Raw genomic sequence first — 25,748 nt, 5'->3', positions numbered from 1 at the left:
ACTCCTCTCTCTCTCTCATCAAAGTACTACCGAGGGAGGGCTCACTCTGGAAACGGTCCATGCTACTACACACACTTCACTCTCCTCTACACACTGAAAATATTAAAATAGCATACTTTGTCTCGCGACTGGGATTCGAACCCCCGACGCCATTTTTCCTTCGCCCATCTTCGTCAATCGCTGGCCACCATCGCCACCATCGCCAAAGGACTTTCACAAGATCGTTTTTTTCTCTCCTTTTTTCCTGGTGTGCTTGATGATGAACTCTAGGACGATACGATTCAATCCTAGCTTCCTCTCGGCTCTGTCCGTTTGATTTCATCATCGTCATTTTGGATGCGAGGATCACGTCTCTAGATTGGTTTGTCATCGATTTCGATCCGGACGATCAAAGCTGCGTCGTGCTTCTTCATCTTCTTCTTCTTAGTTTTCACTAGTTTGCACTGCAATCAACATGACCAAGTAGAAAGAGTATAGAAGTCCGAGATTTACAAAGTACGTACCTCCCGTCACATGACTCTCAGAATTCCAGGCTTAGTTTTTTGGAAAATCCGTTGCCAACAGCCCCCGCCACCGCTGATTTCTCGTCAATGTCTGCGACGCCGTTTGTACTCTTGATGCCTCGAGTTCTGCTAATGCCCAGCCTTGGAAGTCCGCGATTTAAACCATCGAGCAGTACACATGCCTTGCATAGTTTCTGCGAAAATTTTAAAAGCGTGATATAGATAGTTGCTTGAAAGAAGAAGAAAAAAGACACTTACCTGGCTAGAAATGTATCCACACCGAGAGCAAACGCCTTGGACTGGCATCCTAGCAGTGGATGAAATTCTAAAGTCCTCTCCAGACTTAATTATGTCAACTATCGCCCGAGGTCTGAATAGTCAAGAGTGAGCAGTGACAAAGGAAAAATGGTAAAGTCCATGACCTGATAGCCTCCAAGTCCTTGATAAAGTCTCGGGCATACCCTCGGTAGGCGTTCGGCGAGTAAATACCTGCAAGCCAAAGTACGCTGGTTACTTTCGAACTACTGCTGAAAGAAAATCCTCACATTCTGTGGAGAAATAGTCAAGCTTCTTGAAGTACGCATACATGACGATCTCTTTCTCATATGTGTACTTGAAAGGCTTGCACCGTGGTAAGGCACCCTCTTCACCTGTCATTATAGCGGTACATCGACTTAAGCTGTCCTGGCAATAGTCAAGTTCTCTTCGAATCAACGAGAAAACGGAACGAAAGTGGAGCTGCTAAACATACCGAGCAATGTCGCCTCGTAACAGATTGAGCAAAATTGTCTCAGCCATATCATCCGCGTTGTGCCCGGTTGCCATTTTGTCAGCCTTCATCAGAGCCGCTCCTCTGTCCAAGGCCTGCGAAAAAACGAGCCAAGTCTCTGTAGCTTTGGAGAGAGAGAGAGAGAGAGAGATAGAAAAACAAAAAAGGATCTACCTGTCGCCGGAATACACCGCAGAAGGTGCAGTTGTTCTTGCGTCCAATCTCTTTGACGATTTCATCCATGGTCCACCCGTAAAGCTCTTTGTAGGACAAGACCTTCAGAGGAATGCCATACTGCAAGAGAGAGCAAAACAAAAGAACAAAAGAAACTTACGTAAGAACGCAAGAAAAAATGGACATGGTGAAAATCTACCTGGACTTCGTTTCGCTTGACAGTCTCGAGGGAGTCATCCCGATAGCCGGAAATTCCCTCGTCGATGGACAACAAGAAGAGATCCAGTCCATAGTCGTGCCTCGTATTAAGCTCCGAGAGAATATGCGCAAGCACAGTAGAATCTAGAAGAAGGAATAAACAGTGCTAGAAAAGATGGACTAAAACTCTCTACCTTTGCCGCCAGACGCTGCCATTGCGACCCTCTCCCCCTTCTTGAACAGTTGATTTTGCGTGATCGTCTCGTGAACTTCATCCTCGAGCAATTGAAAGAAGCATTCTCGGCAAACCTGGACGATCGCCTCGGAATCAACACCTTGGCGAGAAATATGATTGAAATTTCACCTTGTGTCCAGTCTTTGGCCGTCGCAGCGCCTGGCGCCTCTCCCCGCAGTGCTCGCACTGGCGCACCATTCGATCGATCGATCGAAAGAACCCTAAAATGAGAGCGGCATATCCGTTGAATCTTTACCACATCTGTTTAAAACCCAAAACCGCAAGGGCTCTCTGCGCGCTTCTCTTCCCTCTCTCACGGATTTTAGGTCAATCCGTGACAAATCCGCGCCCGGCGCTTCACAGGATTGGGGCATTGGAGCGGCGTGCCTTGGATTATCCAACACGCCATGGAAGAATCGAAATGTGAGTGCTCGACGGCAGAGAAGGAGCTCTAATTCTGGTTTTGTGTTTCCAGCTATTGAAACGCGCGCTGGAACAGCCACGACCGCGATTCCTTCGAGAAAGCAAATCAATTTCGCTCAAGTTATCATAGGTGTGTGAAGCTCTTTTTTTCTTTTTTTTTTCTTTTTTTTTTCGTTTACCTTTATATTTTTCTCTCTTTGAAAAGAGGGAGCGATTGCTGGAGCCACTGCTGGAGTTGTCGTTGAAACCGTGCTCTATCCGATTGACACTATCAAAACTCGACTCCAGGAAAGCTCTAATCTCTTTGTTTTTTTTTCTACTTCACTCCTAGCCTTACTTTTTTTCTCTTTTCATTCAATGCATGTACCAAACAGGCTGCTCGAACGAGCGGGAAGATCGTGCTAAAAGGCCTGTATTCGGGTCTAGCCGGGAACCTCCTGGGAGTTCTACCGTAAGAAAATCTTTACTGGAAAACTGGAATGATTTGGCTTCGTGGTTTTCTTCAGGGCGTCCGCGATTTTTGTTGGAGTTTACGAGCCTGTGAAACGGAAGCTGGAAGAATGCCTTCCAGATCATTTAAGTTCCATCGCTCACTTGGTAAGCTTGTAAGCTTGCTTCTTCTTTTACCTATCGAGTTTTCCTCCTCCACAGACGGCTGGTGCTACCGGAGGACTTGCAGCATCTCTCGTCCGTGTGCCCACCGAGGTAACGCGAAGAAATCAAGCTTTTCAATATTTTCTTCTTCGTTTACATCTCAGGTGGTGAAACAAAGGATGCAAACTCGTGAGTTTCCAAGGGCTCACATAGCTGTCCGGAGTATTGTGAGCAACGAAGGTTTCCGGGGCCTCTATGCGGTAAAATATTTAATATTTTACGATTGAAGTCGCTATCTTAAGAAAACTGTGGTTCCCCGGTGCAGGGATTTGGTTCCTTCTTGTTGCGAGACCTGCCTTTCGACGCGATCCAGTTTTGCATTTACGAGCAACTTAAGATCGGCTACAAAAAGATGGTAAATTACTTATGAGTTACGAGTTAAGCAGCTTAATCTTTCGTTGTTGTCTATCAGGCCAGACGAGATCTCTATGACTCCGAAACAGCTCTTGTCGGAGCCTTCGCTGGTGAGCAAGATCTCTCGTGTTTCCTTCTACTTTTTTGTTCTGAGACGTCTTTCCAGGGGCATTAACGGGTGCCTTGACTACGCCCCTGGACGTCATCAAAACACGCCTCATGATCCAGGTAAGCTTTTCGGCGACTTCAAGGACTTGAAATCATGGACTTTGCAAATCCTCCAGGGAAAATCAAACGCATACAAAGGCATAGTCGATTGCGTCCAGAAGATCGTCCAAGAAGAAGGAGCTGGAGCACTCACCAAAGTAAGCTCTAGTGCTTCTTGGAGTTAGAAAACAAACTATTTACGCAGGGAATCGGTCCGCGAGTGATGTGGATTGGCATCGGAGGCTCCATTTTCTTTGGAGTCCTGGAAAAAACCAAGCAGGTCCTGGAGCAGTCCCACCAGAAGAAAGTGATCAAAACAACAACCAGCAACAATTTTCCCCGAACAAAGGAGCTCTAACCTCAGGTCCATTCCGTTTTACTTTGTAAAGGATGGAATTTTTTTGCGCAATTGAAACTGACTCGTTTCAAGGGAAAGAGGCAAAAAGAAAAGAAATAGGCATAACCTCCGTTGCGGGTTCGGAAGATGCTGGCGAGTCGTGGGGTTAGGCGCTACGTATGGAATGTATGGCGACACCGCTCGGTAAGCGCAAACTTGGTTCTTGGAACTCGCTGAGAAGATCTTGTGTTCCAGTTTTCGCGGGTTCTTGCTATGAAAGAAGCTGGAGTGGAGACGATCGCCTTCCCAAGGTTTTTGATAGCGGGAAAATCGGGTTTTTCGGTGATGACTGTGTTCCAGGGAGAGGGTTGGATTGAGCTATACTTTGAACTGGGCGCTTTCAGCCAAGGCTATCCCACCGTCTGGAGATGTGTATGACAATCTCAAGGACTCGGAGCTCCAGGATCATGGTGCTCGTCCACAAGGCAAGTCACAGTTCTAGGCTGCTCGGTTATTTGCTTTTCAGCTAGCAAGAATCACTATTCCAGACTCTATCTCTGGATCCAAGATTTTTGCCCGTGGAAGCTACTCCACCGGCGCTAGCGAGATCAGCAAGGCACAGTTTAACAAGCTATTCAAGGAGGTACCAAAGAGGATCTTTCTTTGATTTTTGCTTTCATTGTTTGCTCCAACCTTGCTGGAACGATCGTGTGCTAGGTGGCTCAACACCTTTCCTCTTGCAGCAAGCTGTTTGTGCAAGATGGTTCCATTGGAGCATCGTCCAAGCATGTTAAAGTTCGAGCAGTCTGTGACAATCCTTCGGCTGCGGGGATTTTGAAAGACACACTGTGCTCCACTGTTGAAAGGGGAGAGTCTGCGCTATCCATCTACGTTGCATCCGCACACAAGTAAGTTACGCTAAGAAAGATCAGTTTTTTCTCTTCATTTGCTTATGGAAAACATCACTTCAGGACCAAAGCGTTGGAGCTCCCAGAGAACACTCCTTTCATTGCTGCGGACTACGATCGCTCGGCCTTGATCGTTGGTGGAAAAGCTTTCGCCGATGAGAAGGCTCTGAAAGACGCAATCGCCGCTCTTGCTGCTCCTGCAATCGTTGCGAGCGGAGCTCTGCCTCTAACAGCTCGGTATGGTCGTCTCTCAGGTTTGCTTGCAGCAAAATTCTCACTCCAAGAGCATTTTTATTTGTTCTTCCTTTGCTCAGCGTACTCCACATTAAAGACTCTCATGTAATCGTCGCTGGACCGGACTCCATCCTCTCCAAGAACGAGGCCGTGATCAAAGCATCGGTCTTTCCAGAAGAGGGAGTTCTCTGGAATGCTAGCTTTGGAGCCACGAGATTTTTCAACACACAGAAAGCCGCTGTGCCAAAGCTCGTCTCCCCAGCAGCTCTTGTGCTCGTCACGGTTGACAGGTACGTGACAAAAACGAATTCTCCTGGAAAAAAATCTCATCGTTTCCTTTTTCCAGCTCTGGTGTTCTTCCAGAGATCACCAAGTTGAGCCCTCAGCAATGTGCCTTCCTCTCTCTGGCCGGCTACGATGGCAAGACTTACACCCCAGCGTACAACAAGCGCCTGGCCTCCGTCGATCCGGCTACGCTCGCCACGGAGCTAGCTGCCATGGTAAAAGAACTCTTCACGAGAATCGGAGCTAACTTTGCTCGAAAAATTTGCAGCTGACTAGAACGAATCTGCCTGCGTTATTGGTGAATGCCACCAGCGGAAAGAATGGTATGTATGGCTTGATTTTCCTCTTCACCGCGCTCAAACCATCTTGGTTCCAGTGCCCAAGCTGATCGAAAGAGCGGCCACTGTTAAAGAGCCAAAGAGCAACGATGAAGCAGGTTCTAAAAACTCTTTCTTGTCATGTTTCTTTCGAGGATTTTGGTTTGATCGCGTTGGTTCTTCTTCTTCTTTCCTTGCAGTGAAACAGTGGAGTGATCGACACAAAGAATTCGTCGCTAGATCATTTCCAGCCTTTGCTCTACCCAGCATTTAACGCTTAAAGGAAGAAAGAATGTAATTTTTCCCAAGCAATTCATGCACCTACTTGGCATGAAACTTAAGTAGGGTACAAACAATGGAATGCTGCAAGAATTTCTAGGGTTCTAGCGGATGGCGATTCCCACCAGGTATGATTCTCCGCTGATCTCAGCGCCATGCTCCCTCCCAGCATCGCAATCGCCACAGTCCAGCTCGTGCGCCTCCTCCGATCGCACAAGAACGAGCAGCGGCTGCTGGAGTGGGGCCGGCAGAGCAACGGCTGCGCGCGCGTCCTCCGCAGCCCCAGGCTCGTCGCGGGCGTGCTGGAACAGCTCAAGAAAGAGGCCGATCTAGCGAGCGTCTTCTTCCGATTCGTGGCCAGGCCGGAGGTGGGCTTCTCCCACACCAGTTTCACTTACAACAAGCTCCTCGAGGCTCTAGTCTCTGGCGGTAGACACAGGGAGGCTTTCAGGATCTACAAGGAAGAAATGGCGGTGGCAAGCTCCTCTTCGTCTCCTCCATCGCCGCCACTCTTCGACAACTACACGTACTTTGTGCTCGTCCGAGCGCACTGCCTGGCCGGGGAGCTCCAGGCCGCCATGGATTTGCTCCGCGAGATGGAGCAGCAGCCAGGCATGGCTCCCACTCCTTCCATGTACAACTTCTTCGTCCACGCGCTGTGTAAGTCGGGCAAAGTTCCAGAGGCGATGGAGGTCGTCAAGAACATGAAAGATGGAGCTTGCAAGCCGGACGTGGTGACTTTCAACACACTGATAGCCGGACTCTGCAAGGCCGGGAGGCTCGACGAAGCCCAGCAAGTCCTCGACGAGATGGAAAGGAGTGGCTTCGCTGCCAACCTCGTCACTTACAACACTCTCATCAACGGGCTCTCGAGCGCTGGCCGTAGTGGAGAGGCCGTGCTTGTGATGCAAGGAATGACCACCACGCCGGATACCCAGACTTACAACGCAATCATCCATGGCTTCTGCAAGTCCGGGGAAATCGACCGCGCTTACGGCTTTCTCGAGGAGATGAAGCAGCGCGCTGGCTGCTCGCCGGACACTTTCACGTACAGCATCCTCATCAACGGGCTTTGCAAGTCGTCCAACCTCCGCAAGGCCGACGAGCTGCTCCAGGAGATGATCGGGCGGAAGGACTGCTGCGCGAGCGTGGTGGCTTTCAATACTCTGGTGGACGGCTACTGCAAGGCCCAGGATCTGGACCGAGCTCGCGAGCTCCTGAGCAGCATGCTCGAGCATGGCTGTGCGCCGGACGTGGTGACTTACAGTACCATCATCGACGGGCTGTGCCGGTGCGGGGACGTCGACAAAGGCTTTGCGCTGCTCGAGAAGATGGTGTCGCGGGGTTGCAAGCCCGACGTTGTGACTTACACCGTGCTGGTGACCGGGCTGTGCAAGGCGGGGAAGATGGTGGAGGCGTGCCGGCTTGTGAAGAGGATGCTGGAGGATGGCTGCACTCCAAACGCGGTGACTTACAGCTTGGTATTCGATGGGCTTTGCAAGATTGATAAGCTCGACATGGCCAACGATCTCCTGACCAGCATCAGAGACAAGGGGCGTGTCACGGACGTCGTCGCGTTTGAGACGCTGCTCTTGTCGGTGAAGAAGAGGCTCCTGGACAGGGCGGCCTTTCAGAAATGGAAGCTTGAGACTTCGATCAACTTCTGAGACTTGATCAAGCTCCCAGGACACGAGTTTCCCCACCAGAAACCCCGAAAAACTCCGGGACACCGATCGAAAGCTCTTTCATTGCGAGAAAGCGGACTTGAGCTAGTTCTCTGGGAGACGAAGTTACGATTTATTAGATCGATCATAGCAAAGAACACTACCACCACTTTATGCTGCCGAGACTATGGCAGAATGGACAGGCATTGCGTGGTTCTTTGGCTCTTCATCTTCGTCAACGTCCCACATAAACGCCGCATAAGCACCCAGCACGGAGCTGCGGAAGAACAAACAAGAGAAAAACAAGAACAGCGTAAGAAAAGAGAAACAAAAACAGAGCTCGAGCTTGTTACCAGTCGTCTGGCGAGGCCTGGGCAGCTTGCTCGAAGTAACTCGCAGCTCGCTCCTCGTCCCTCCGAAACTCCCAGATGAGTCTAGCATACTGGGCGCGGAGCTCTGCATCGTCGGGGCTCGCAAGGATGGCTCGCTCGTACAGCTCCTCGGCCCTTGGAAGATCTCGCTTCTGGAAATAACAAGAAGCTTAGAAGCTAATCACGCGGAGAGAGAAGAAAAAATCTTGGAACCATACGTACCTCGTACAAATATCTAGCATAGTTCCTGAGCAAGAGAGAATTGCCCGGATCTTCCGCGAGTAGCCGCCGGTAGTGAGCGTCCATGCCGCATGGGCGATCGCGGTTGCCACCACCGCCACCACCGCCGGTGATGGTTCCAAGCCCACCACCACCACCAATTCCAAATCCTCCCGCGATGGACATTGCATGGAGCTCGTTGAAATCCTGGAGAGACTTCACTGGAAGCTCCAGTGAGCTCCAATGGTTGATGGTGCTGCTAGACAAACACGATCCTCCATTCCCTCCAAAGCACCCAGAGATGCTACATCGTTCTTCTTCACAGTCGCTCCCAAGGAGCACCGATTCTTCTGGCACTGGCGCTTTCAACTCGTCCAAGAAGGAATCCAGCGCGGAACCGGCGCCAGCGGGGAGCGAGGAGTGGCGCTTGAGCGGCGGCATTGATCTTCGAGAGCCATTGCGGAGGCGGCCATGGCCGCCGCTATCGCCAGTATTCGCCGAAATGCATGGCGGCGCCAGGGATCTCACTGCCGAGAGATCGCTCTCCGACTGGATCCTCCTGACCGAGAGCGCGCGATCGAGCTCCCGGCTAGAGCAGCAAGAGCTCGCCGCCGGTGACGCGAATCCAGCGATCCTAGCCCTCTCACCTTCCACTGCTTCCGCGAGATCGAAGGATCCACGCGCCGGCGTGGAGGAGGTCCTGAGCAGCATTGTCGATTGCCCCAGCTTCGTCGTCTCGCCTCGCCGCGGCTATGGCGGTGAGAGGAGGGCAAAGGCAAAATATTCCGCGCGTGACACGTGTACCATCAAGAGTATGACACGCGGCGGATTGGCCAGCTCATTACAGTCACGTGAAAAAGAATTTAATCACTATCAATAAACCGTTGACTGAAAAGACGACTATTTAAGGGCAATTCGTTTACTTCTGTTGACTAAAACCTTGATTCTGAGAGAATTTACAGGTCTTATATGTACTCACTGAAAACTTCTCCCACCGCCGCGCAAGATTTGTAAGAACTTGACCTTCGTTCCAGCGTGCTCACCAAAAAGAATGCGTGTGTGCTCGACCGGGAGGGACGACAACGCCCGCCTTTGACACCTCTCTTTTGGATCGAGAGAAGCTATTGAGAGCGCTCCATCTGTGAGAGACCCCCATCTCCTCTCTCTTCGTGCCTCTAGGAGAGATCAAACGATCCTTGTCCTTCGGAGATGGCATACATCAACCTTTCTCGCATCACCTCCTGCAAAAAAGAGTGGTTTTTTTCAGAGCTTTTCTTCAGGAGAAAGTGTTCTTCGCGAGGAAAACATACCCTGGAGGAATAAGGCGGCAGCTTGAGATAGTTGGCACATGTCATCACACTTGGGAGGTCCCCGTCCGCAAGAGTTGTCCCCATGGCAGACGCGGCACCTGGCGGAGTTGATCCCAACACCACGGAGGATCCATTGCCACCTGTTGGATGCTGGAAAAGAAAAAGAAGTGTTAATGGATGAACGAAATGGTGTCAATCTCTTGCTCACCTTACGCACGATCGTAAGCTTGGGATTCAAGGCAGCTAGACCCCCGGGTGGGAGACGTGGAGCTCCTGTGGCAAATCTCAAGAAGTCCCGCTGCTCTTCAGCAGTGAACTCGCCCATTATCTCCAATAGCTGAAAAGAACATGAGTTAAAAATCACCGAGACGTATATAGAATCCTCTTACATGACGAACAGGTGGACTGGCTGAAGTATAGCCGTGATCAAACTTGATATGATCCACCAGAGTTTCCGGCTGTTAACAAAGACAGGCCCATCAATACTATGACCGAGAAAAAGAAAGAAAAAAAAACGCACCGTCCACAGTTCTCGCCGTCCACAGAGTAAATTATCGAGTTCCTGCTCAGTGAAGATCTGCAATGAGCTTAACTGAAACACCTGCAGATGAACAGAACATTAATAAGGAAGCCTGGCGAACTTCTCTGCTTACCTGACTAAATCCTGATCGTAATGCTTCCATCTGTGCGGAAATACCCATCTTCACCGTTGCATCCACAACTAATGCTACATATTCCTCGAGGTTGTCCAGAGTCACCTGATCACACAGATTAGTTCATTCGCGTATAAAGTATCTATCACCATACCATGATCTCGTTTCCACCTTCTTTCAGGTGGAACTCTGGATATCCCGGAAGCGTGAAGTCGAGGCAAAGGTCTTCAATCCTCGAACCACGGAATCTCAGTCCATCCGACATCTGATGGCAAACGCCCTCCAGATATTGCTTACGGCGGACCAGACCTTGCAACTCGTCCAATGTTGACCCGAGTTCTGGGTCAATGGCCTTAACATCGTAAAGGTCCAGTTCCTGTCAATCCGAAAACAATGTTAAGTAGCAGACACTAAAGAGTAGCGAGTAAGTACCTGTCCAAGAACAAGCTTGTAAAAGGGGATGGAGAAGGGAAGATCCAACAGACGTCCATCCTGTAAAGCTTTGGCCATGACTCTCCCAAGCAATCGGAAGTGTTCCACTGTTTTCATGTATCTGGCGTCAGTCGACGCGGGGTGCCACGGCCGTGGAAACAAGCCATGCGGAGCGGTCACGTAATCGATGTTCTGCTCCACTGGCTGAACACTCGCCTGATTCTCTGACGGTTCGTCCAACACATCCTCGTTGATGTCAGGCATCTCAGTGTCTGCTTGCTGAGGCGAGCCCGGACGAGATTCCGTACGCCACAGATCCAAAGAGTTCTTCTGAAGTTCACGGCTAACCAGCGTGTAAAACTCCAGCGTAGGCCCCAGACCTGTGCCAACCTCCCCGAAGTACTCCACTTCCAAAACAGCCTTGTGACCGGAGTAAAGCTCCATAACCTTCGCAGCCGAGTCGAGAATCCGCGTCCTGGAAACGCGAACTTTCTGACGTTGTAGCCTGCCAACTCGAAGCTCACGTTCGTTTGCAGAAGATGTCCCGTCTGCACTCTGCTGCTGCTGCAACCGCTGGAGAGCACGAGAAAGGCCAAACGCAGTCGAATGGAAGTACTGCCTCCTCGTCTCGAACGGGAAGAGAAACGGACACGCTTTAGTCAGCTGGTGGCACCACGCCGGCAAGCCGCCGCTGCAGAGGGCCAGGGCGTCTTGCATCTGACGCGCCAGCTTGGGAGTTAGTTTGCTGCTAAGGAACTCTTCCTGTAGAACAGACGCTCCTCCCGTTGATGCCTCACTGAGGCTGAGACTTGATACTTTGCCTTCGGCAAAGGCGTCTATCACCCCTTGAGCACGTAAGCGAGGAGCCAGTCTGTTCAAACCTTCCAACACCCGGAGCAGCAGTAGGATGTTGTACGTCGAGCTCGACTTATCTAAGTCACAAGGCAGTTCTCCTTGCAATATAGCGTCCAAAAGTGATGCTTGCTGCAACCCGTCTAACCCCTGACTACTGGAACCGGCCACCCCAGACTTAGTGCTACTAGCCCCTCCTGGAGAAGTCTTTTCAGTCGGATCAGCTCTCTGATAAGTTATCGTGTAAACCTCGTCCCACAACCTGCGGCCGTGGCCTAACGGATGATCTGGTGCTGCATATCGTTCGTCGTCATCTTCGTCCATGGCTGTTTGTCTTTGGATTGCCTGGAAAATAGTCAAGGACCTGTTGAGCAGTTTACCACCCAGATAGAAAGACAGCTTCGGAGGCACGTTAGCGGAAGCGACAGCTGCGAGAGACTTGCGATCTTTGCTGTTTTTTGAAGCATTTGCGCCAGCCATTGCAGCCGCAGCAAACGAAAGAGCACCCTTTCCAACAGCAGCGGTCGCTCTTGATCCACTTGCCCCTGTTCCTATTAAGACCGGCGTACTTGAACCTGCAGCACCTGTGCCGAAAGAAGATGGAGTCTCGCTCGTGGTGGCACTAGTCGCAACAGCCCCTGCATCCGCAGAATCTCCCAGTTGCACATCATGCACACGATCACCGACGCAAACTTCAGCTGGCTCTTCACCGAAAAGCTGCACACAAAAAAATCATATAAGCAAGATTTGAAAAATATATCTAGCAAGCTGTAGAAACTTACTTCCTCTTCGTCCTCAGAGACATCATCCTCGTCCATTGCTACGGCGTCCTCAACTTCAACAGGAGATGCGTCTGCATCGTCATCCTGGAACATAAAATCGTGTCAACAGGGGAAAACACGAAAAAAGAGACTTACCTCGCTGTCAATGGGTGCCCGTTGTTTTGTAACAGCTGCCGAAGCTGCCGCAGCAGCAGCTCTCCTTCTAGCAGCCGCATTACGAGTTTCAGGACCCCGACTTTCAGTAGTTGCTCGAGCTTCAAAAGTTTTAGCCTTTCCCTTGCCTTTAGACGGCGTTGCATCGCCACTGCCAGCGGCAGCTGTACGTGATCTTGTAGAAGGCCTTGATGGAGTCGATGTTGAGGCCGTAGGAGTAGTTGACGCAGGTGGAGAAGAAACACAGTCGGAAGATGCTGCAACCGTCGACGAGGGAGAACTGTCGTGTCTTTTAACTCGAGACCATAAGAAGTCTTCAATGGCAGCCAAAGTAGCCAAAGGTTCAATAAGGACCACGTTCGTGGAGTAGTCACGAAGAACCTTCTCACCGGATGCTCTGCAAAGTCGCAGTTTGAACGGTTGAGTTAACGCACTGAGGCCGGCAGCAATACTTGCAGTACTTCCAGTTGCACGAGGACCATGGCTCAAAATAACAGGAAATCTTTCCAAGGAGCCAAGCGCGTTTTGTAGTTTCCGCACCAAAACCGTCAAAGGCGCTTCTCTAATGTCGGATGAAAGGGCCACAGCAAGGAAGTTTTTTAGCCTGTTCAGAGCCTGCTGCCTCGATCTGCCATCCACGGAACCGCAAGACAGATAGTTCAGCAGCGCACTCACAATGCCACTGTTGACAAACTCAAATGTAGAAACGCCTTCCCCGTTTTCGAGTTCCCCGAACACTCCAGATATAGCAGCCAGTAACTGTTCCTCAGATAAAGAGGTCGTTGAACCACAAGCTTTGGCTTTCCCTTTCCCTTTCCCCTTCACTTCCGGAGTACAGTCTGCAGTCAGCTTGGAGCAAAGAGATTTAAGCCTGCATAGACTTTCCGTTGCCCCGCCATCTGTAATTCCGTTGCAAAAGTGAGCCCCCCTCAAAAACTTGGCTTTTGCGACCGCAGTTGAAAGCAGTCCAAGACGTGCTGTATGCAGAGGAGAATCGGCATTTGGTGGCGAGCCAACTGGAGCACTGCTGGAACCACCTGGATCATCTGGATGAACGTCACTCGTGCTCCCAGAGCGACGTCGACCAGACGTAGCACGACGGGTCTTCTGAGAATCCGAAGTCTTTCCCAGTTGTTGCTCGCATGCAATCAAGGTATCAATAGCATGCACGACACCCTCCTTCACGAAGGTCTTCGCAAAAACTCCTGGTAGCTTTTGCATCAGCAACTCGGTGATGTGAAGAGCAGTGAGTAATACGGAAGGATCCTTCGAAGCTAGAACCCCGGCTAGAAAGCTGATAAAGAAATAGTTAGTACACAATACCGGATTGTCTAGAGCACGCACCTAGATATGTTTGTGTCTTTGGAGAGAGAATGTAGCATTTCTGGTGTACTGAAATAAAGAAGCTTATGAATGGCAGCTAAACACTTGTGTCGCACCGAAGAAGTTACACTAGACCCATAAACCTGCAATTTTTTATGTTACAAAACGGAAAACCGAAAAGAAAGAAATTTCATGACACAACTAACCTGAACCAGCACTGGAAAAAGATCAGCTCCAAATCCCAGCAACAGTTCCGGACGATCTTGCAGGAGCTGTATCCGAGGCGATGCTTGGGTCACCTTAGAGGACGACGTGCTGTCCACTCCATTTGGCAATGGCGCGGCACCGACATCAGGAACAGGTGGTAAAAGCTCGTTTACAAGGTTCACAATCTCGAAGAGCTGAAAGACAGAGTTAGCGCGTAGCTTCTGGTTGTAGACAATTTACCTGTTCAGGAAGCCTGCTGATAGAAGGAGCAACGGACGTAGTTGATGTTAAGCCAGCTCCAGTTAGAATATCTTTAAGTATGGAGCTTATATTCAGTAATAGCAGACTTTCAGACGCCGAAGCAGATCCACTCGCACAGCTAGAAAGGAGACGAATCAAACCCTGATACATTAGCGTTAGCGTTATCAGACTTTTGCAAAATATGTCCATTTACCGTGTATGTCGAAGCACTCAACGAAGTTTGAGGAACCATGGCGCCGTTTGGGTTGCCAACAGAGACGAGTCGTGCAGCCAACGGAATTAGCCCATGGGAGCAAAGCACGTCTATTTTCTCCGATGAATTTGCAAACGAGTCTGCAATCCGTGTGAGACACAGAGAAGCATGATCCACCACCTAGATAAAGCAACGGTAAGTAGAGTACTAATACGAAAAGCATCGACGACATACTTTAGGATCCTGGTATTGTAATAAGTTGGTCAGTATAGGAACGGACTCCATAACAAAATTCACACCATCAGATGGAAGCTGCCTGCATATATTAGCGGCCGTGGAAACAGCAACCCTCTGACAAAACAGACATCAGCGAATTTCTAAAACCTGCAAAAATTGTCCTACCTGGACCCCGGTGGAGAAGAAGTCCAAATACGAGAGGACAGCAACCAAAGCTCCCGCTCGTAGGCACGCTGCCGGGTGTTCATGGGATATTTTCTCTAAAGCTTGTAAAGACTGGTGATCGCAAAGTGTAAGTACCGGAGAGAGAAAAACACAAAGTATAGAAAGGTTACCTGTTCCGCAAGATCGATATACTCAATTGAGAGAAGCCGTGCACAAAAGCAAGGAACCGCCCCGTAGTGAACCACGGCAGCGCAGGACGAGGGGAGCACGTCACAGAGGTGTGTAAGCGCCCTGGCTGCCAGCAGCATCACATCCGGATTGTACTCGTGGTTCAAGAGGCTGACGAGCACCGGCACGAACGAGTCCACCGAGAAGCTACTCAAAGACTCCTCCGTGCCGATGGAGAGCAGCTCGCACAGCTGAGACAACGCCTCCAACTGCCGCCCCTCCTCCCCCTCGGCCTTCAACCCGGAAAGAATCCGCTTCAACCGGCTGCTCTGATGAGCCGGGGTCGACGATGGCAAAAACTCATCCAATCCAGCGCCCAGCTTCCGGAGCAAACCATGCAAGGCGCTGCTAGCCGACGCCAAGTTCTGCTGCAAGGTGCTCACGCCATCGCCACCATCGTCGTCGTCGGCCTCGACGGAAGCTCCGGCGGCCCGGTCCCTGGCATCCCTGTTCCTACACGCCTCTTTCTCCTTCCCCTTGTCATCCTTCTCGCCGGAGCCTCGCAACACCTTCTCCGACCCTCGATCGTCGTCCTTGTCATGCTCGCGCTTGCTCGCCTTATCCTTGTCCCTCCTATCCCTCCGCGACCCCCCCGACTCGGGTGGAGTCAAATCCATGCTACCACTACCCTGAGCTGCTGCTGCTACACTGTTACTTACAGAGGTCCCCGCTTGAGACGCAGTGTTCCTCCGAGTCGATGGCCTGGATCGGCTGCTGGAAGCTCCCGCCGCCGCTGCTGCTACTGGCGCTGGTGCTGGTGGCGCCGCCGCCGCCGCTGCTGCCGCGCCGGAACTAGAACTAGAGGCGCCGACGCGCACTCGCTTGGAAGCTCGCGAAGACGATTGCGCAGGTGGTGGCCGCCTCCCAGTGGCCTCGGCCCGCTTACGGCTGCGCGTTTCCATAAAAAAATCCCGATCTCTCGTGCCGCGCCGTTGTGGCGATCCTTCTCGTCACACTGCCGCCGCCGCCGCCGCTACTGCTGCTGCTACGCTGCGCCAGCCGCCTCCTCCTCCGCACTGCGCGAAGCACACACATCACACAAATTCAAACCCTAACCCCAACCAACAAGGACAAAACCAAAGGAGAGGAAGAAGAAGCTCTTTCTCGATCGATCGCTCACCTCGGCGTGGATCGATCCATGGGAATCCCGGGGCGCTCGATCGAGGCAGTGCCGCGCCGCCCTCGTCTTGTCACACACCACTCCCTCCGCCTCGCAATTCCGGCAAACACACCACTGCCCTATATTATTGTCATGCTTAGGATGCAATAAATCACTTTTTATCGCGTGTTTATTCGAATCGAATCAAACAAAGGAAGAACAAGGAAGAAGGAAAAAAGGAGGAAGGAGGAAAAAAGGAGACCAAAACTTGTCGCTCCCTCCCACCGCGTTGCAGGACGCATTAGGCTACTAACATTCTATCCATCAATCCATCTATCGATCGGTCCAAGCCAATAAAAAATTTGTTTTTCTCTTTGTTCTTGGTGGGTGGTGTTCATCATCATGTACAAGGATTTGACGAACTGATCGATGGGTGTGTGTATGTGTGTGTTTTTCTTCTACAAAAAAAGACACATATGAGAGAGCTCGCCAGAGAGCCTTCGAGTAGAAAAAAAAAGTGTGAAAGATTGATTCTCTACAAATGCTGCGGCTGCTTGCTCTTCCAAAGCTTCCATTTTAGAACTTGTGATGGTGGTGGATCTGGATGGCGATGAATGGCGATTGTTATAATCTCCCAGCGCTGGATATGGAACTGTGCGTGATCGATCCCAAAAAACCTTGGCATCGTCGCTCCTCAATCCGACTCACTGTCCACACTCCCCATAGCTTTCAATCCCCGCGGTTTCTGACGCACAGCAAACACGATCTTGCGTGAGCCATCGTTCAAAACATCGATCAACGCATCGATCAAGCCATCGATCAACGATCGAATGGAGCAAACCAAACAAGAAAAGAAAAGAAAAGAAAACGCTCGCTTACCTTCTTCATCGATTTCTTCTCTCTCACTTCGTATCGCTCTCGCGTCAAGTCACAGAGCCACATTCCAGGGCTACAATACTGCAACGAAACGAAAAGAGTTAGCTCAAGAACATTAAAAAAAAAATAAAAAAAAAACTTTGCAAGCCAAGAACACGAAGAACTTACGTGCAATGTCTTCTCGACATGCTTGGTCCGCCGCTTGGGCCGCTGCGGCAGCTTGGATCCCTTGATCGCCAGGAAATCGTCCTCCTTCTCCTTGCGGGACAAGGAGATTAAGAACTTGGGCCACTCGAACAGCTCCATGTTAACCTTCTCCTGGGCGGAGGAAGCACCACCAGCACACCCCTTTGGATCTACCGCCGCTACCGCCGCCGCCTCCGCCGACTGATCTTGGGCCTGCCCCGGATCGTCATCGCCGCCGCCACTTCCGCCGCCACACTCCCCAGCCGGGGACGAGGATGGCCGATCCCCCCGGCTGCTACTGTTGTTGGCGGCGGCGCCGTGGTGGTTGTGATGGTGCTGCTGCTGCTGCTGCTGGTGTTGGTGGTGGTGCTTGTGGGGGTGGATTTGGGCGGCGGGCTGGGCCTGATCTTGGGGCGATTGCTGCTGGTGGTGGGCGTGATTCTGGTGGTGCTGCTGCTGCTCGTCGCTGGCGCTGCTGCTGCCCCCGCCATTCGCCACCGCCGCCGCGGCATTGCAGGCATCGCCGTTGTTCCTGCCAAGCAACACGCCAAAAGCCGTTATCATCACGAATTTTTGCCAAACAAGACCCAACGAGGAAGAGCAAGCACACAAAGGGGGAGGAGGAGAGAGAAAGTGGGAGTGATAAAAAAAAAATCAGGTAACAAAAAAATTGAAACCCAAAGAGACGATGTATATCCAGCTAAAACCTTAAAGATCCAATCCAAGCAAGAACTATTAACACCAAGACACGCAGGAAAAAAAAAACCAAAAAAAAGAGGAAAAATTGGAAGAAATGCCAAGAAAGAAAAGCAAGAACACCAATCAGTCAATCCGACCGATCGGTTCGATCGATCGGGCGGGGGGCGAGATCCTCCCTCTAGATCGATCGATCGCGGTGGATCACACTCTCTTGACTCACTCACCTCTTGATGGAGTTTCCTTCGAGTGGCGCCATGCACGACGATCTGGAGGAATGCGCCGCGGGCTGCCGGGCGGCGGCGGTGGTGGTGGCGGTGGTGGTGACGGCGGCGGTGGGGATGGCCGCGGGCGCCGCCGCCATCGCTACCGCGCTGGATCCGTGCTGCTGCTGCTTCTCCGCGCGCACAACCCTCCGATCCGCGCGGATCGCCATCTTCTTTGACGACTCCTCGTGGTGGTGTTGGTGGTGGTGGTGGTGATTGGTGGCGGTGTTGTTGGCGGAGCTGTGGTGGTGCTGCGGCACCACGGCAGCGCCGCCTCCTCCTCCTCCCTTGGTCGCTTCCACGACACGCCCATTCCGCTGCCTCCGCCGCTGCCCCCACTGGAGAAGCCCGCTGGGCTCGTCGGGGCTCTTGCGCTTGTGCCCAACGCCGGATTCCAGAGCATTCGCCTCCCCGTTGCTCCGCTCCGCCGCGCCGCTCGACGCCATCGCCGCCGCCGGGCTGGGGGACGAGGCCATCGCCGCCGCCGTGGAAGCTCCTCCTATCGTCGTCATCGCCGCCGTGGCGCTCCTCTCCTCCGCCGCCGCCGCTTTCGAGGAGGGAGGGGGGAGATGGAGGAGGTGGTGCGAAGAGGGCGAGGGAGATTGATGCGGATGGGGGTGGCTGGAGCCAAGATCTTCGTGATTGCTGCCGCCTTTTGCCGCCGCCGCTACCGCCGCTACTGGCGATGGCCGGGTGGGCGACCCGCTCTTGAATCGGCCGCCCAGAGTGTTGAGAACAGGGCGGCCCTCGAACATGCTGGCGCCGCTGGTGGTGGTGATGGTGGTGGCGTTGCTGGCGGCGTTGGCAGTAGCGCCACCGCCGCTCCCTCCCACTCTGCTGCTAGCACCGGATAACCGCTTCCCATTCTCTCCCATTCAGGAAAATCCACAGCAAAACTCCACACCACAAAAGAGCATGCTCCTCCCTCTCGGATTTCTCACTCCCAATTCCTCCTCTCGCGATTTTTTTTTCTTCTCTTCTCGCTGCGCGTCTCGAACACCACTCTCGGGGACAAATCGGGCACGCGGATTGGGCGCGCGGCCGATCTTCCTGGGCCGATTGGAAACGCGGCCGATTTGCGCCGGGAAAGAGGAGAAACGAGGGAGACGAAGAAAAGGAGTGAGCACGAAGTAATGGAGAGAAACAGCAAAGAGAGAATTCCTTCCTACAAGGGCTCCCTCTCTCTCTTGTAGATCGGTTGCCGTACGTACGACCGCGTTGCGGCGAAATTCGGCCACTGGCCCAAAGCCCCGCCCTAATAGAATCTGAGGGAATATTCGCACCATCGCTCTTTTTTTAAAAATCCAAGTAAAACCGGCTAGGGCTCCTGGCAAGCGGATTGAATTATTTCCAATTTCTCTATCCTTCGCCCGAGCGAGGAATCGATGATTCGAGACTGTGCTAGAACTGGAATTCGGGCTGGAATCTCTCGCTGTAGAGCTGCCAGTGCCCATAGCGAGGGAATTCTGGCTCGTCCAAGCGCGGGAGAGGCTTGAGGAAGCAAGGGACGATCGAGCTCGCCGCTTCCACCGCCGCGTTGGACAGCCCCTGGCAGCCACGCAAATCTAAGTGGCGGATCTTGGAGCAGCCGTCTAAGATCGATTGGAGGTCCGCATCCGAGAGAGCACCATTCCTGAATTCCAGAACTTCCAGCCCCGGCATCGCACTTGCGAATGCCGCGCCCTGCAATGCGCGGTATCCTAGGGGAACAAGACGGCGACGATCGGGGGAATTCATCTTGAGACTTACCAGGGATTTGCAGGGCTTGAAGCATTCGAGCGAGATGCACTTGGTGTTGGAGAGATCCAGTTCCCGGAGCTCCGGGCACGCTGCGGCGATGGCAGCGCCTGCGACGTCGGTGAGGTTGGGGCTGTCTCTCATCGAGAGCGATTGGAGGCGCGGACATCTGGAATTCGAAACGAATCAATCAAGTCCAGCGAAAATAGGAGAGCAATTACTTCGAGGCAACGTAGACGAGGGCCGCATTGGAGCAGTGGCGGGCGTGGAGCTCGCGGAGGCCTCCCCGGCTCCAATCCACCACATTTTTCACCATGGCGTCGATCCTCTCCTCGAATTCGTCAGTGGACCAGAGCACAACCTCGAGCCTCCTCTCAAAGCATTCCTCCACACTTGCGACATCCCAGCAGGCGGGATCTGTGACGGCATCGCGCCAGGCTTTGCATACGAGCGTCGCAGCCGCATACCTGTCCTCGAATCCAAGGCGACGGAGGATGTGCACCAGGATCTCACGCGGCAGCTCTTCTCTATCCATAAACCGGAAACCCTAATCGTTTTGAAGATAATCAGTTCCCAAGACTGGGTTCTGTATGTCTTAGATAAAGATTTTAGTTTTCCCTCCACTATCCAAATTGCTAGGTAGTGGCAACCCAAGTAGCCTGGTTGTAAACTTGTGGCTATTGTGCTTAGATAAGATTTTTAATGTTTCCTCCACTTGTAGATCACCTCGATGTGCATTCTCTATATTGTTATACTAATGTTTGTGGTATGTTGATCAACAAAGGGGTTTTTCATGCCTAGAAAAACTGTAAGAAATTATCGATTCAAATTGATGCATTTTCAAAAATTCCTTAAAATATAGTTACAAAGAAATAAGATATAATTCAATTTCTAAAATTAATACATCCCAAGAGCATTAAAACATTTTTTATTCCCTGTCATACAATCAACAAAATGAACATGTTATATTATGCAATGAGCTTTCCTGACAACACTATCTAACAAAGTAGATGATATCTTAATATTTTTATTAGGCATAAATATTGGGAGCTAGTAAATCAAATTAACAATTAAATTTTTTATGATATAATCAATACATTAATTTATTATTCTAATTTTTATATATATATTAAGCAAGTAAATCAAATAGATTATTGCTATTTTTCAAATTAGCACCAGTATCTAAGAAAGTAGAAGAATAATATATTACACATAAGTGTTAAGAGTGACCAAATCAAATAAATCATTCAAGCATTATCTAAAGAAGTGTATGCATTGAATTATAGAATTAAATTATAAAGTTAAGCTTCTAATATTGTGATTTTTGTATATTTGATTATCCCTTTTAACTTATATAGTACTATTCAAACACTTAATCTCAAGTATCCCAAAACCATTAATTAATTAGAAAAGTATGTGCACTCTTGTTTATATGCCCTTTCCTTCTATATATAAACCTAATGCACCATCTCTCGAGTAATTCTATTTAGTTACTAACAACTTTAGCCTCTCTTGTTGGAAAGATGAAAGGCAATTAAAATTGTTTAGCTAATGGGCTAGTGTCAGGAATCCCCGAATCCTCCAATTCTTGCCACATTCCTGACTCTCGCCAGATTCCTGACCTGCAGACCACATTCCTGATTCTCGAGACACTTCCCTATTCCTGACTCTCAAGACACTTCCCTATTCCTGACTCTCTGATTTCCTGGACAATTCCTGAGTCTCGAGCCACATTCCTGATATTGATGTGGCGCCTCCTCAACCTCAACTATATTTAGGCCGTCCTCAATCCAAGAGTGGTGGAGCTTCATCAACCTATAGTATATATAACTTAGCCTTGTTCCATTTCTCCACAATCTGAATCAACACCAGTCTAAGGCCTCTTCTTTGTTTCCATTAGCTTTTCTCTTTGTCTTTTGCATTTTCCAGTCTTGATCATGTTGGGGGTCTTGATAGCTAGGATATGGAAGAACATAAAGAAAAGGCACCAATGGATTTATAGATAGTGTTATTTATTCTTAATAGTGTTATTTGTTTTTAAGGCTAAATCACATAAACTTGAGGTCTTATTTGATAGGATAAAAGGCTTAGAACATGAGAAAGAGCAAGAAAAGGAAAGAAGCTTAAAAAATGGCATTAGCATTAATTATGAAAATTCAATAAAAAATCTTTAAATCATATATAAGAAGTTCAAATCCCATTAAGCAATACAACCTCCCCCACTTTAATAATGAAGTACCTTTTATTAATTGTAGCACATGTAATTTTCACCTTTTATCCTATGGTGATTTACTATAGAATAATCACAAAGTGGAACCTAAATCATTTATGTGCCATATGTCATATACCACATGCTACATACCACATATCCAAGGACAATTGAGTAGAATTTAAGTTTTAGAGCCTTAGGCCACTGAATGAAGGAACGGAGCCAAATTCTTAAACATAAAGCCAAAGAATGGAAGTACTGGAGCACAGAATAACTCTTGAGCATATAGCCCAAGAAACAGGAGGACAGAAGCATGGAGCAACTTGGAACAATCCTAGAGCATCAAGCATTGTAATACCAGAATTAGCATATAAAATAGAGTTAAATGAAATTTATCATACTGGTGACTTAACATGAGGATATGGGTATTCCATCAACTAGTACGGTGTGAAACTTGGATTTAGACCCAAGCCGAATGTAGAACAAGGACAAACACACAAATGGAAGCTAAACTATACCTCAAGTTAGTCAACTATGCCCGACCTGTCTACTATCCTTACTATACATTTAAAACCCCCTATAGCCCCGCACCCCTATGAGGAACAACATGCTTTTGGGTTTCACCCTTAGCCACCCTTAGTACCAAAAGTTAGTCTTTAGAATAAATTTTAAACTTACTAAATATAGAATGGTGTTAAATTGTGAATTTGGGCATAAGATAAACACCATTGTGTTCAAGACAATCTCTACATTCTAAAAATATACTAAATTAGTAAATCTAGATATTTTCCATAAATAACAATTAAGGTGAACAAAACTAATGTAAAGGGCATAGACATATTAAATTATCATTTAATGATATTAAGGGATTAGTCTCAATACATATGAATTTTTGCTAGCTAGTGCAATGACAGGGGAAGTCCTTATTAGGCTAAATATGCTTATCTAATAACATATAGGAATTCCATCCTTATGCTCATTCAATCTAAGTACACTTGAAATGCATAGTTAACTCTATTAGTACAAAAGGGACTGATAAAGGGTCTAGCAATATCGACCTTTAGTCGTCATGACAATAAGGAAAGAATATCTGAAAGGACTAATTGATAGGTAACTTTCGATACCCATAGTTACATTTGTGACATCAATGTTCAAGAACTATATAAATATATATAAAGCTTCTTGAAATCCCAAACTTCTACTAAATACAATTTCTTTGTTATAGAATAATTCATCTCTATTAATTATAATATATAGTTGATGTATAGAATGGGATAACTTTAACTAAGCACACTCATGTTATTTTGCATCATCACACATCTAATATCAATATTAGAACCATCTATGCATGAAATGAAAGGTTGAGTGTAATTAGGGTATGCCAAAATTGCCAACAACTCTATAATATCTGCAAATATCCACTCACAACCCTCATATTAAATGAAAGATGATGTTGACAACTTTAACAGCGCTCACAATAGTGTAGTATGATCAAAAGATAATCAATAAAAAAAACAACTGAAATATTACATCTTGCCTAGAAAGCACTACACATCATTTATACACTTTATTATAGGGAATTTCAGAATGGCCACAAGTTTATCATGATCAACTTGTAAATCTTTACAAGAAATATGGTTCCTAAGATAAATTGTGTTCTTAGACCTAAACACACACTTCAATTGCTTCAGTGTTAAATTAACTTTTGGCAATTGATCTAATATTTTAAGAGCATTATGAACATGCTTCTCCTATGTCTTAAATCAAGACATCATCAATGAAATTAATAATCATTTCTAGCATGTCATAAAGAACTTTATCTATCATCCATTGGAAAGTCGTTAGAGCATTATTCAAACAAAATAAAATTACCAAGAACTCATATAAATCAAATAATATATAAAATATAGTCTTAGGAACATGTTTTTCAACTATTAGTAGTTGTTAGTACCCCGAATCAAAATCTAATTTGGTGAATTAACAATTTTTCCTTAGACAATCAAAAAAATCAACACTGTGACAAAGAAGGTACATATCCAAGATAATTATATTGTTTAATGGATGATAGTTGATTTGGATTTGAATACTCCTATTAGGCTTTGCCACAAAATGAGATTCATATGCCTAAGGACTCTAAAAATTTCAAATAACACCCTTTTCTAAAATTTTATTGACATTAATGTGTAAAATCTTAATCTCTTTTAATAATCAATACCAAACATGAACTTTAATTGGATAAGCTTACCCAGTTAAAATATGATAATGTATTGCAATGTTGGCCCCAAATAACAAGTTAAAGTTGAAGAAATCAATATACTTCTTCTTGATTGGGTACAACATAAAAACTGTCAAAAGAATTTGAAAAGGGAATAGAGGAGCAAGATGGAAACACAATAGTAGGTAATAAAGAGATAAAAATGATAGAAGCAAAAATAAAAGCAAAAGGACAAAGTAAAATAAAAGTGAGAGGAATGGAAAAAAATATGAAATAAGGTGAAAAACCTTAAAAGCATATTTGGCATTATTGCACTACAACTAATTCATACTAATGAAGTTAAAAGTTTGACTCAACACCACCCAAAATGATTGAATCTCAAACTCAAAATCACTTCATCACACAAATATATACAACCGTTGCTATAAAAAATAAAAACCGACTCTACCACATGATACAATTGTAGATGGTAGTGTGTGGCAATAAGTTGAGCAATATAAAAGAAATTTAAACCTATATCAACCAATATAAAGAGAATAATAAAGGACTTTTTATTATAAAAACAAGCTTGGAAAGTAAAAACTAAATGAACTAGTACTAAGTGATGATACTCTTAAAAGAAGGATAGAGGCAATCTTATAGTTAATCAAGAATGCAAAGTGATATAAACGACGTGGTCTTGAAGAGTGTTAAGAATTAAAAAACTTAATAAAATGAAATATGTGGAAGATTAATAAGGAAATATATATTGATAAATTTCTAAAACTTTAGAGCAAGAGGAAAGGGTTAAAGATTGTTAATGCATTTTGGTCTATTAATATATATAGACAAAATTTTCAACATACTTATTAAAGAGTATATTCATCATTAGTGTAAAAGTTTTGTTTATGGGATTTGAATTTAAGACTTCTTAAACACATTGATGGCCATCTATAATATGAATCCAGAGCTAGATTAGGTTTTTAAATTAGCTTGGGGCTAAATTAAATTAGTTTCTAAAGACCTTATAAAAATTCCAGTAAATATAGAGAAATAACAAATATATAACTGAATCATAAGGCTTTTATACACACTTTGCTTATGAATTGGTAACATGACTCTTGTTATGAATTGGTAACAATATATAGAGTTAAAAATTCAATGTTTATACCCTAAATTTAATGTACGTTATCTTCACTACATTTTCGTCAGTTATTGTTACAATCTTTAGACATTCATTTTTTATGGATTAGCAATAAGTAAATTATCTTTCACAAGAATCCTTTTTATCACTAATAATAATTTGCTACACATTGCATGTAGCAATACTTGGTTTTTTTAATAATAGTGTTATTTTTTAGCGCATATAATCTTGGGATGAAATTTAGAGATACTGTCACTATAAATCCTTGAAATTTTGAGGGATAAATGGGGATAAAAGAGCCATTAAGCGCTCTTTCATCAAGCAATTGCCCTTTTTCCAGTTGACTTAAGGGGAAAGAGATAGGATGCATTACATCTTATACGGGTTCGATTCATATTGATTAGTGGCTACTTA

General features: G+C 47.6%; 8 protein-coding genes across 8 annotated transcripts; 3 read left to right on the top strand and 5 right to left on the bottom strand.

The window, feature by feature from the left end:
• Positions 1 to 66: 66 nt before the first annotated feature.
• LOC9659175 (cytoplasmic tRNA 2-thiolation protein 1) lies at positions 67 to 2,121 on the bottom strand. The gene is made up of 10 exons (XM_002968839.2): positions 2,009 to 2,121; positions 1,839 to 1,953; positions 1,646 to 1,788; positions 1,447 to 1,566; positions 1,255 to 1,367; positions 1,049 to 1,182; positions 926 to 992; positions 762 to 873; positions 504 to 697; positions 67 to 443 (listed from the first exon to the last, which is right to left on the bottom strand). The coding sequence occupies exons 1-9, from the start codon at positions 2,075 to 2,077 to the stop codon at positions 521 to 523; spliced, it is 1,050 nt and encodes a 349-aa protein (XP_002968885.1). The 5' UTR covers positions 2,078 to 2,121; the 3' UTR covers positions 67 to 443; positions 504 to 520.
• Positions 2,122 to 2,146: 25 nt separating this feature from the next.
• On the top strand, positions 2,147 to 3,952 carry LOC9659174 (S-adenosylmethionine carrier 1, chloroplastic/mitochondrial). Its single transcript, XM_002969130.2, has 12 exons — positions 2,147 to 2,302; positions 2,355 to 2,432; positions 2,508 to 2,590; positions 2,677 to 2,753; positions 2,809 to 2,899; positions 2,954 to 3,007; positions 3,061 to 3,156; positions 3,222 to 3,311; positions 3,369 to 3,420; positions 3,477 to 3,538; positions 3,595 to 3,675; positions 3,723 to 3,952. Exons 1-12 carry the CDS (start codon positions 2,287 to 2,289, stop codon positions 3,873 to 3,875), a joined length of 933 nt encoding a protein of 310 aa, XP_002969176.1. The 5' UTR covers positions 2,147 to 2,286; the 3' UTR covers positions 3,876 to 3,952.
• LOC112345971 lies at positions 3,950 to 5,934 on the top strand. The gene is made up of 11 exons (XM_024673835.1): positions 3,950 to 4,058; positions 4,110 to 4,165; positions 4,215 to 4,339; positions 4,403 to 4,497; positions 4,572 to 4,762; positions 4,826 to 4,999; positions 5,077 to 5,286; positions 5,343 to 5,496; positions 5,550 to 5,604; positions 5,658 to 5,717; positions 5,799 to 5,934. The coding sequence occupies exons 1-11, from the start codon at positions 4,002 to 4,004 to the stop codon at positions 5,870 to 5,872; spliced, it is 1,251 nt and encodes a 416-aa protein (XP_024529603.1). The 5' UTR covers positions 3,950 to 4,001; the 3' UTR covers positions 5,873 to 5,934.
• A 76-nt stretch (positions 5,935 to 6,010) lies between these two features.
• On the top strand, positions 6,011 to 7,757 carry LOC9651461 (pentatricopeptide repeat-containing protein At3g53700, chloroplastic). Its single transcript, XM_002969129.2, has one exon. It carries the CDS (start codon positions 6,033 to 6,035, stop codon positions 7,542 to 7,544), a length of 1,512 nt encoding a protein of 503 aa, XP_002969175.2. The 5' UTR covers positions 6,011 to 6,032; the 3' UTR covers positions 7,545 to 7,757.
• Positions 7,651 to 8,946, bottom strand: LOC9651460. Its single transcript, XM_002968838.2, has 3 exons — positions 8,135 to 8,946; positions 7,895 to 8,064; positions 7,651 to 7,818 (listed from the first exon to the last, which is right to left on the bottom strand). The coding sequence occupies exons 1-3, from the start codon at positions 8,840 to 8,842 to the stop codon at positions 7,713 to 7,715; spliced, it is 984 nt and encodes a 327-aa protein (XP_002968884.2). The 5' UTR covers positions 8,843 to 8,946; the 3' UTR covers positions 7,651 to 7,712.
• A 103-nt stretch (positions 8,947 to 9,049) lies between these two features.
• Positions 9,050 to 16,286, bottom strand: LOC9651459 (E3 ubiquitin-protein ligase UPL3). The gene is made up of 18 exons (XM_024673833.1): positions 16,048 to 16,286; positions 14,870 to 15,943; positions 14,700 to 14,810; positions 14,532 to 14,648; positions 14,298 to 14,477; positions 14,084 to 14,245; positions 13,843 to 14,037; positions 13,658 to 13,779; positions 12,296 to 13,607; positions 12,161 to 12,244; positions 10,527 to 12,095; positions 10,249 to 10,470; positions 10,095 to 10,199; positions 9,962 to 10,042; positions 9,831 to 9,899; positions 9,650 to 9,778; positions 9,442 to 9,591; positions 9,050 to 9,372 (listed from the first exon to the last, which is right to left on the bottom strand). The coding sequence occupies exons 2-18, from the start codon at positions 15,827 to 15,829 to the stop codon at positions 9,307 to 9,309; spliced, it is 5,634 nt and encodes a 1,877-aa protein (XP_024529601.1). The 5' UTR covers positions 15,830 to 15,943; positions 16,048 to 16,286; the 3' UTR covers positions 9,050 to 9,306.
• A 92-nt stretch (positions 16,287 to 16,378) lies between these two features.
• Positions 16,379 to 19,246, bottom strand: LOC9651458 (box A-binding factor). The gene is made up of 4 exons (XM_002968836.2): positions 18,012 to 19,246; positions 17,071 to 17,620; positions 16,906 to 16,983; positions 16,379 to 16,771 (listed from the first exon to the last, which is right to left on the bottom strand). Exons 1-4 carry the CDS (start codon positions 18,923 to 18,925, stop codon positions 16,721 to 16,723), a joined length of 1,593 nt encoding a protein of 530 aa, XP_002968882.2. The 5' UTR covers positions 18,926 to 19,246; the 3' UTR covers positions 16,379 to 16,720.
• Positions 19,247 to 19,326: 80 nt separating this feature from the next.
• Positions 19,327 to 20,327, bottom strand: LOC9659173 (F-box protein SKIP1). The gene is made up of 2 exons (XM_024673836.1): positions 20,009 to 20,327; positions 19,327 to 19,956 (listed from the first exon to the last, which is right to left on the bottom strand). Exons 1-2 carry the CDS (start codon positions 20,320 to 20,322, stop codon positions 19,452 to 19,454), a joined length of 819 nt encoding a protein of 272 aa, XP_024529604.1. The 5' UTR covers positions 20,323 to 20,327; the 3' UTR covers positions 19,327 to 19,451.
• Positions 20,328 to 25,748: the final 5,421 nt, after the last annotated feature.

This window comes from Selaginella moellendorffii, unplaced genomic scaffold, assembly GCF_000143415.4.
Source record: "Selaginella moellendorffii unplaced genomic scaffold, v1.0 SELMOscaffold_11, whole genome shotgun sequence".
NCBI lineage: Eukaryota > Viridiplantae > Streptophyta > Lycopodiopsida > Selaginellales > Selaginellaceae > Selaginella > Selaginella moellendorffii.
The sequence above is the reverse complement of the archived record's forward strand: the minus strand, read 5'-3'. Positions and strand labels throughout refer to the sequence as shown.

Excerpts from the sequence above, each read along its gene's own strand:
- LOC9659175 (XM_002968839.2), bottom strand. The coding sequence starts at position 2,077 with ATGGTGCGCCAGTGCGAGCACTGCGGGGAGAGGCGCCAGGCGCTGCGA. Across the intron at positions 1,789-1,838 it reads GGCAGCGTCTGGCGGCAAAG|ATTCTACTGTGCTTGCGCAT; the intron begins GTAGAGAGTTTT and ends TCCTTCTTCTAG. Across the intron at positions 1,368-1,446 it reads GCGGTGTATTCCGGCGACAG|GCCTTGGACAGAGGAGCGGC; the intron begins GTAGATCCTTTT and ends GTTTTTTCGCAG.
- LOC9651460 (XM_002968838.2), bottom strand. The coding sequence starts at position 8,842 with ATGCTGCTCAGGACCTCCTCCACGCCGGCGCGTGGATCCTTCGATCTC. Across the intron at positions 8,065-8,134 it reads ATGCTAGATATTTGTACGAG|AAGCGAGATCTTCCAAGGGC; the intron begins GTACGTATGGTT and ends TGTTATTTCCAG. Across the intron at positions 7,819-7,894 it reads CAGGCCTCGCCAGACGACTG|CTCCGTGCTGGGTGCTTATG; the intron begins GTAACAAGCTCG and ends GTTCTTCCGCAG.
- LOC9659174 (XM_002969130.2), top strand. Across the intron at positions 3,008-3,060 it reads TCGTCCGTGTGCCCACCGAG|GTGGTGAAACAAAGGATGCA; the intron begins GTAACGCGAAGA and ends TTTACATCTCAG. Across the intron at positions 3,676-3,722 it reads GAGCTGGAGCACTCACCAAA|GGAATCGGTCCGCGAGTGAT; the intron begins GTAAGCTCTAGT and ends CTATTTACGCAG.
- LOC112345971 (XM_024673835.1), top strand. The coding sequence starts at position 4,002 with ATGCTGGCGAGTCGTGGGGTTAGGCGCTACGTATGGAATGTATGGCGA. Across the intron at positions 4,340-4,402 it reads TCATGGTGCTCGTCCACAAG|ACTCTATCTCTGGATCCAAG; the intron begins GCAAGTCACAGT and ends TCACTATTCCAG. Across the intron at positions 4,763-4,825 it reads TACGTTGCATCCGCACACAA|GACCAAAGCGTTGGAGCTCC; the intron begins GTAAGTTACGCT and ends ACATCACTTCAG.
- LOC9651458 (XM_002968836.2), bottom strand. The coding sequence starts at position 18,925 with ATGGGAGAGAATGGGAAGCGGTTATCCGGTGCTAGCAGCAGAGTGGGA. Across the intron at positions 16,984-17,070 it reads ATGTCGAGAAGACATTGCAC|TATTGTAGCCCTGGAATGTG; the intron begins GTAAGTTCTTCG and ends GTTTCGTTGCAG. Across the intron at positions 16,772-16,905 it reads AGAAGAAATCGATGAAGAAG|AAACCGCGGGGATTGAAAGC; the intron begins GTAAGCGAGCGT and ends GCTGTGCGTCAG.
- LOC9659173 (XM_024673836.1), bottom strand. The coding sequence starts at position 20,322 with ATGGATAGAGAAGAGCTGCCGCGTGAGATCCTGGTGCACATCCTCCGT. Across the intron at positions 19,957-20,008 it reads CTCGTCTACGTTGCCTCGAA|ATGTCCGCGCCTCCAATCGC; the intron begins GTAATTGCTCTC and ends TTCGAATTCCAG.
- LOC9651461 (XM_002969129.2), top strand. The coding sequence starts at position 6,033 with ATGCTCCCTCCCAGCATCGCAATCGCCACAGTCCAGCTCGTGCGCCTC.
- LOC9651459 (XM_024673833.1), bottom strand. The coding sequence starts at position 15,829 with ATGGAAACGCGCAGCCGTAAGCGGGCCGAGGCCACTGGGAGGCGGCCA. Across the intron at positions 13,608-13,657 it reads AAAGACACAAACATATCTAG|CTTTCTAGCCGGGGTTCTAG; the intron begins GTGCGTGCTCTA and ends TTTCTTTATCAG. Across the intron at positions 12,245-12,295 it reads GGGCACCCATTGACAGCGAG|GATGACGATGCAGACGCATC; the intron begins GTAAGTCTCTTT and ends TTTATGTTCCAG.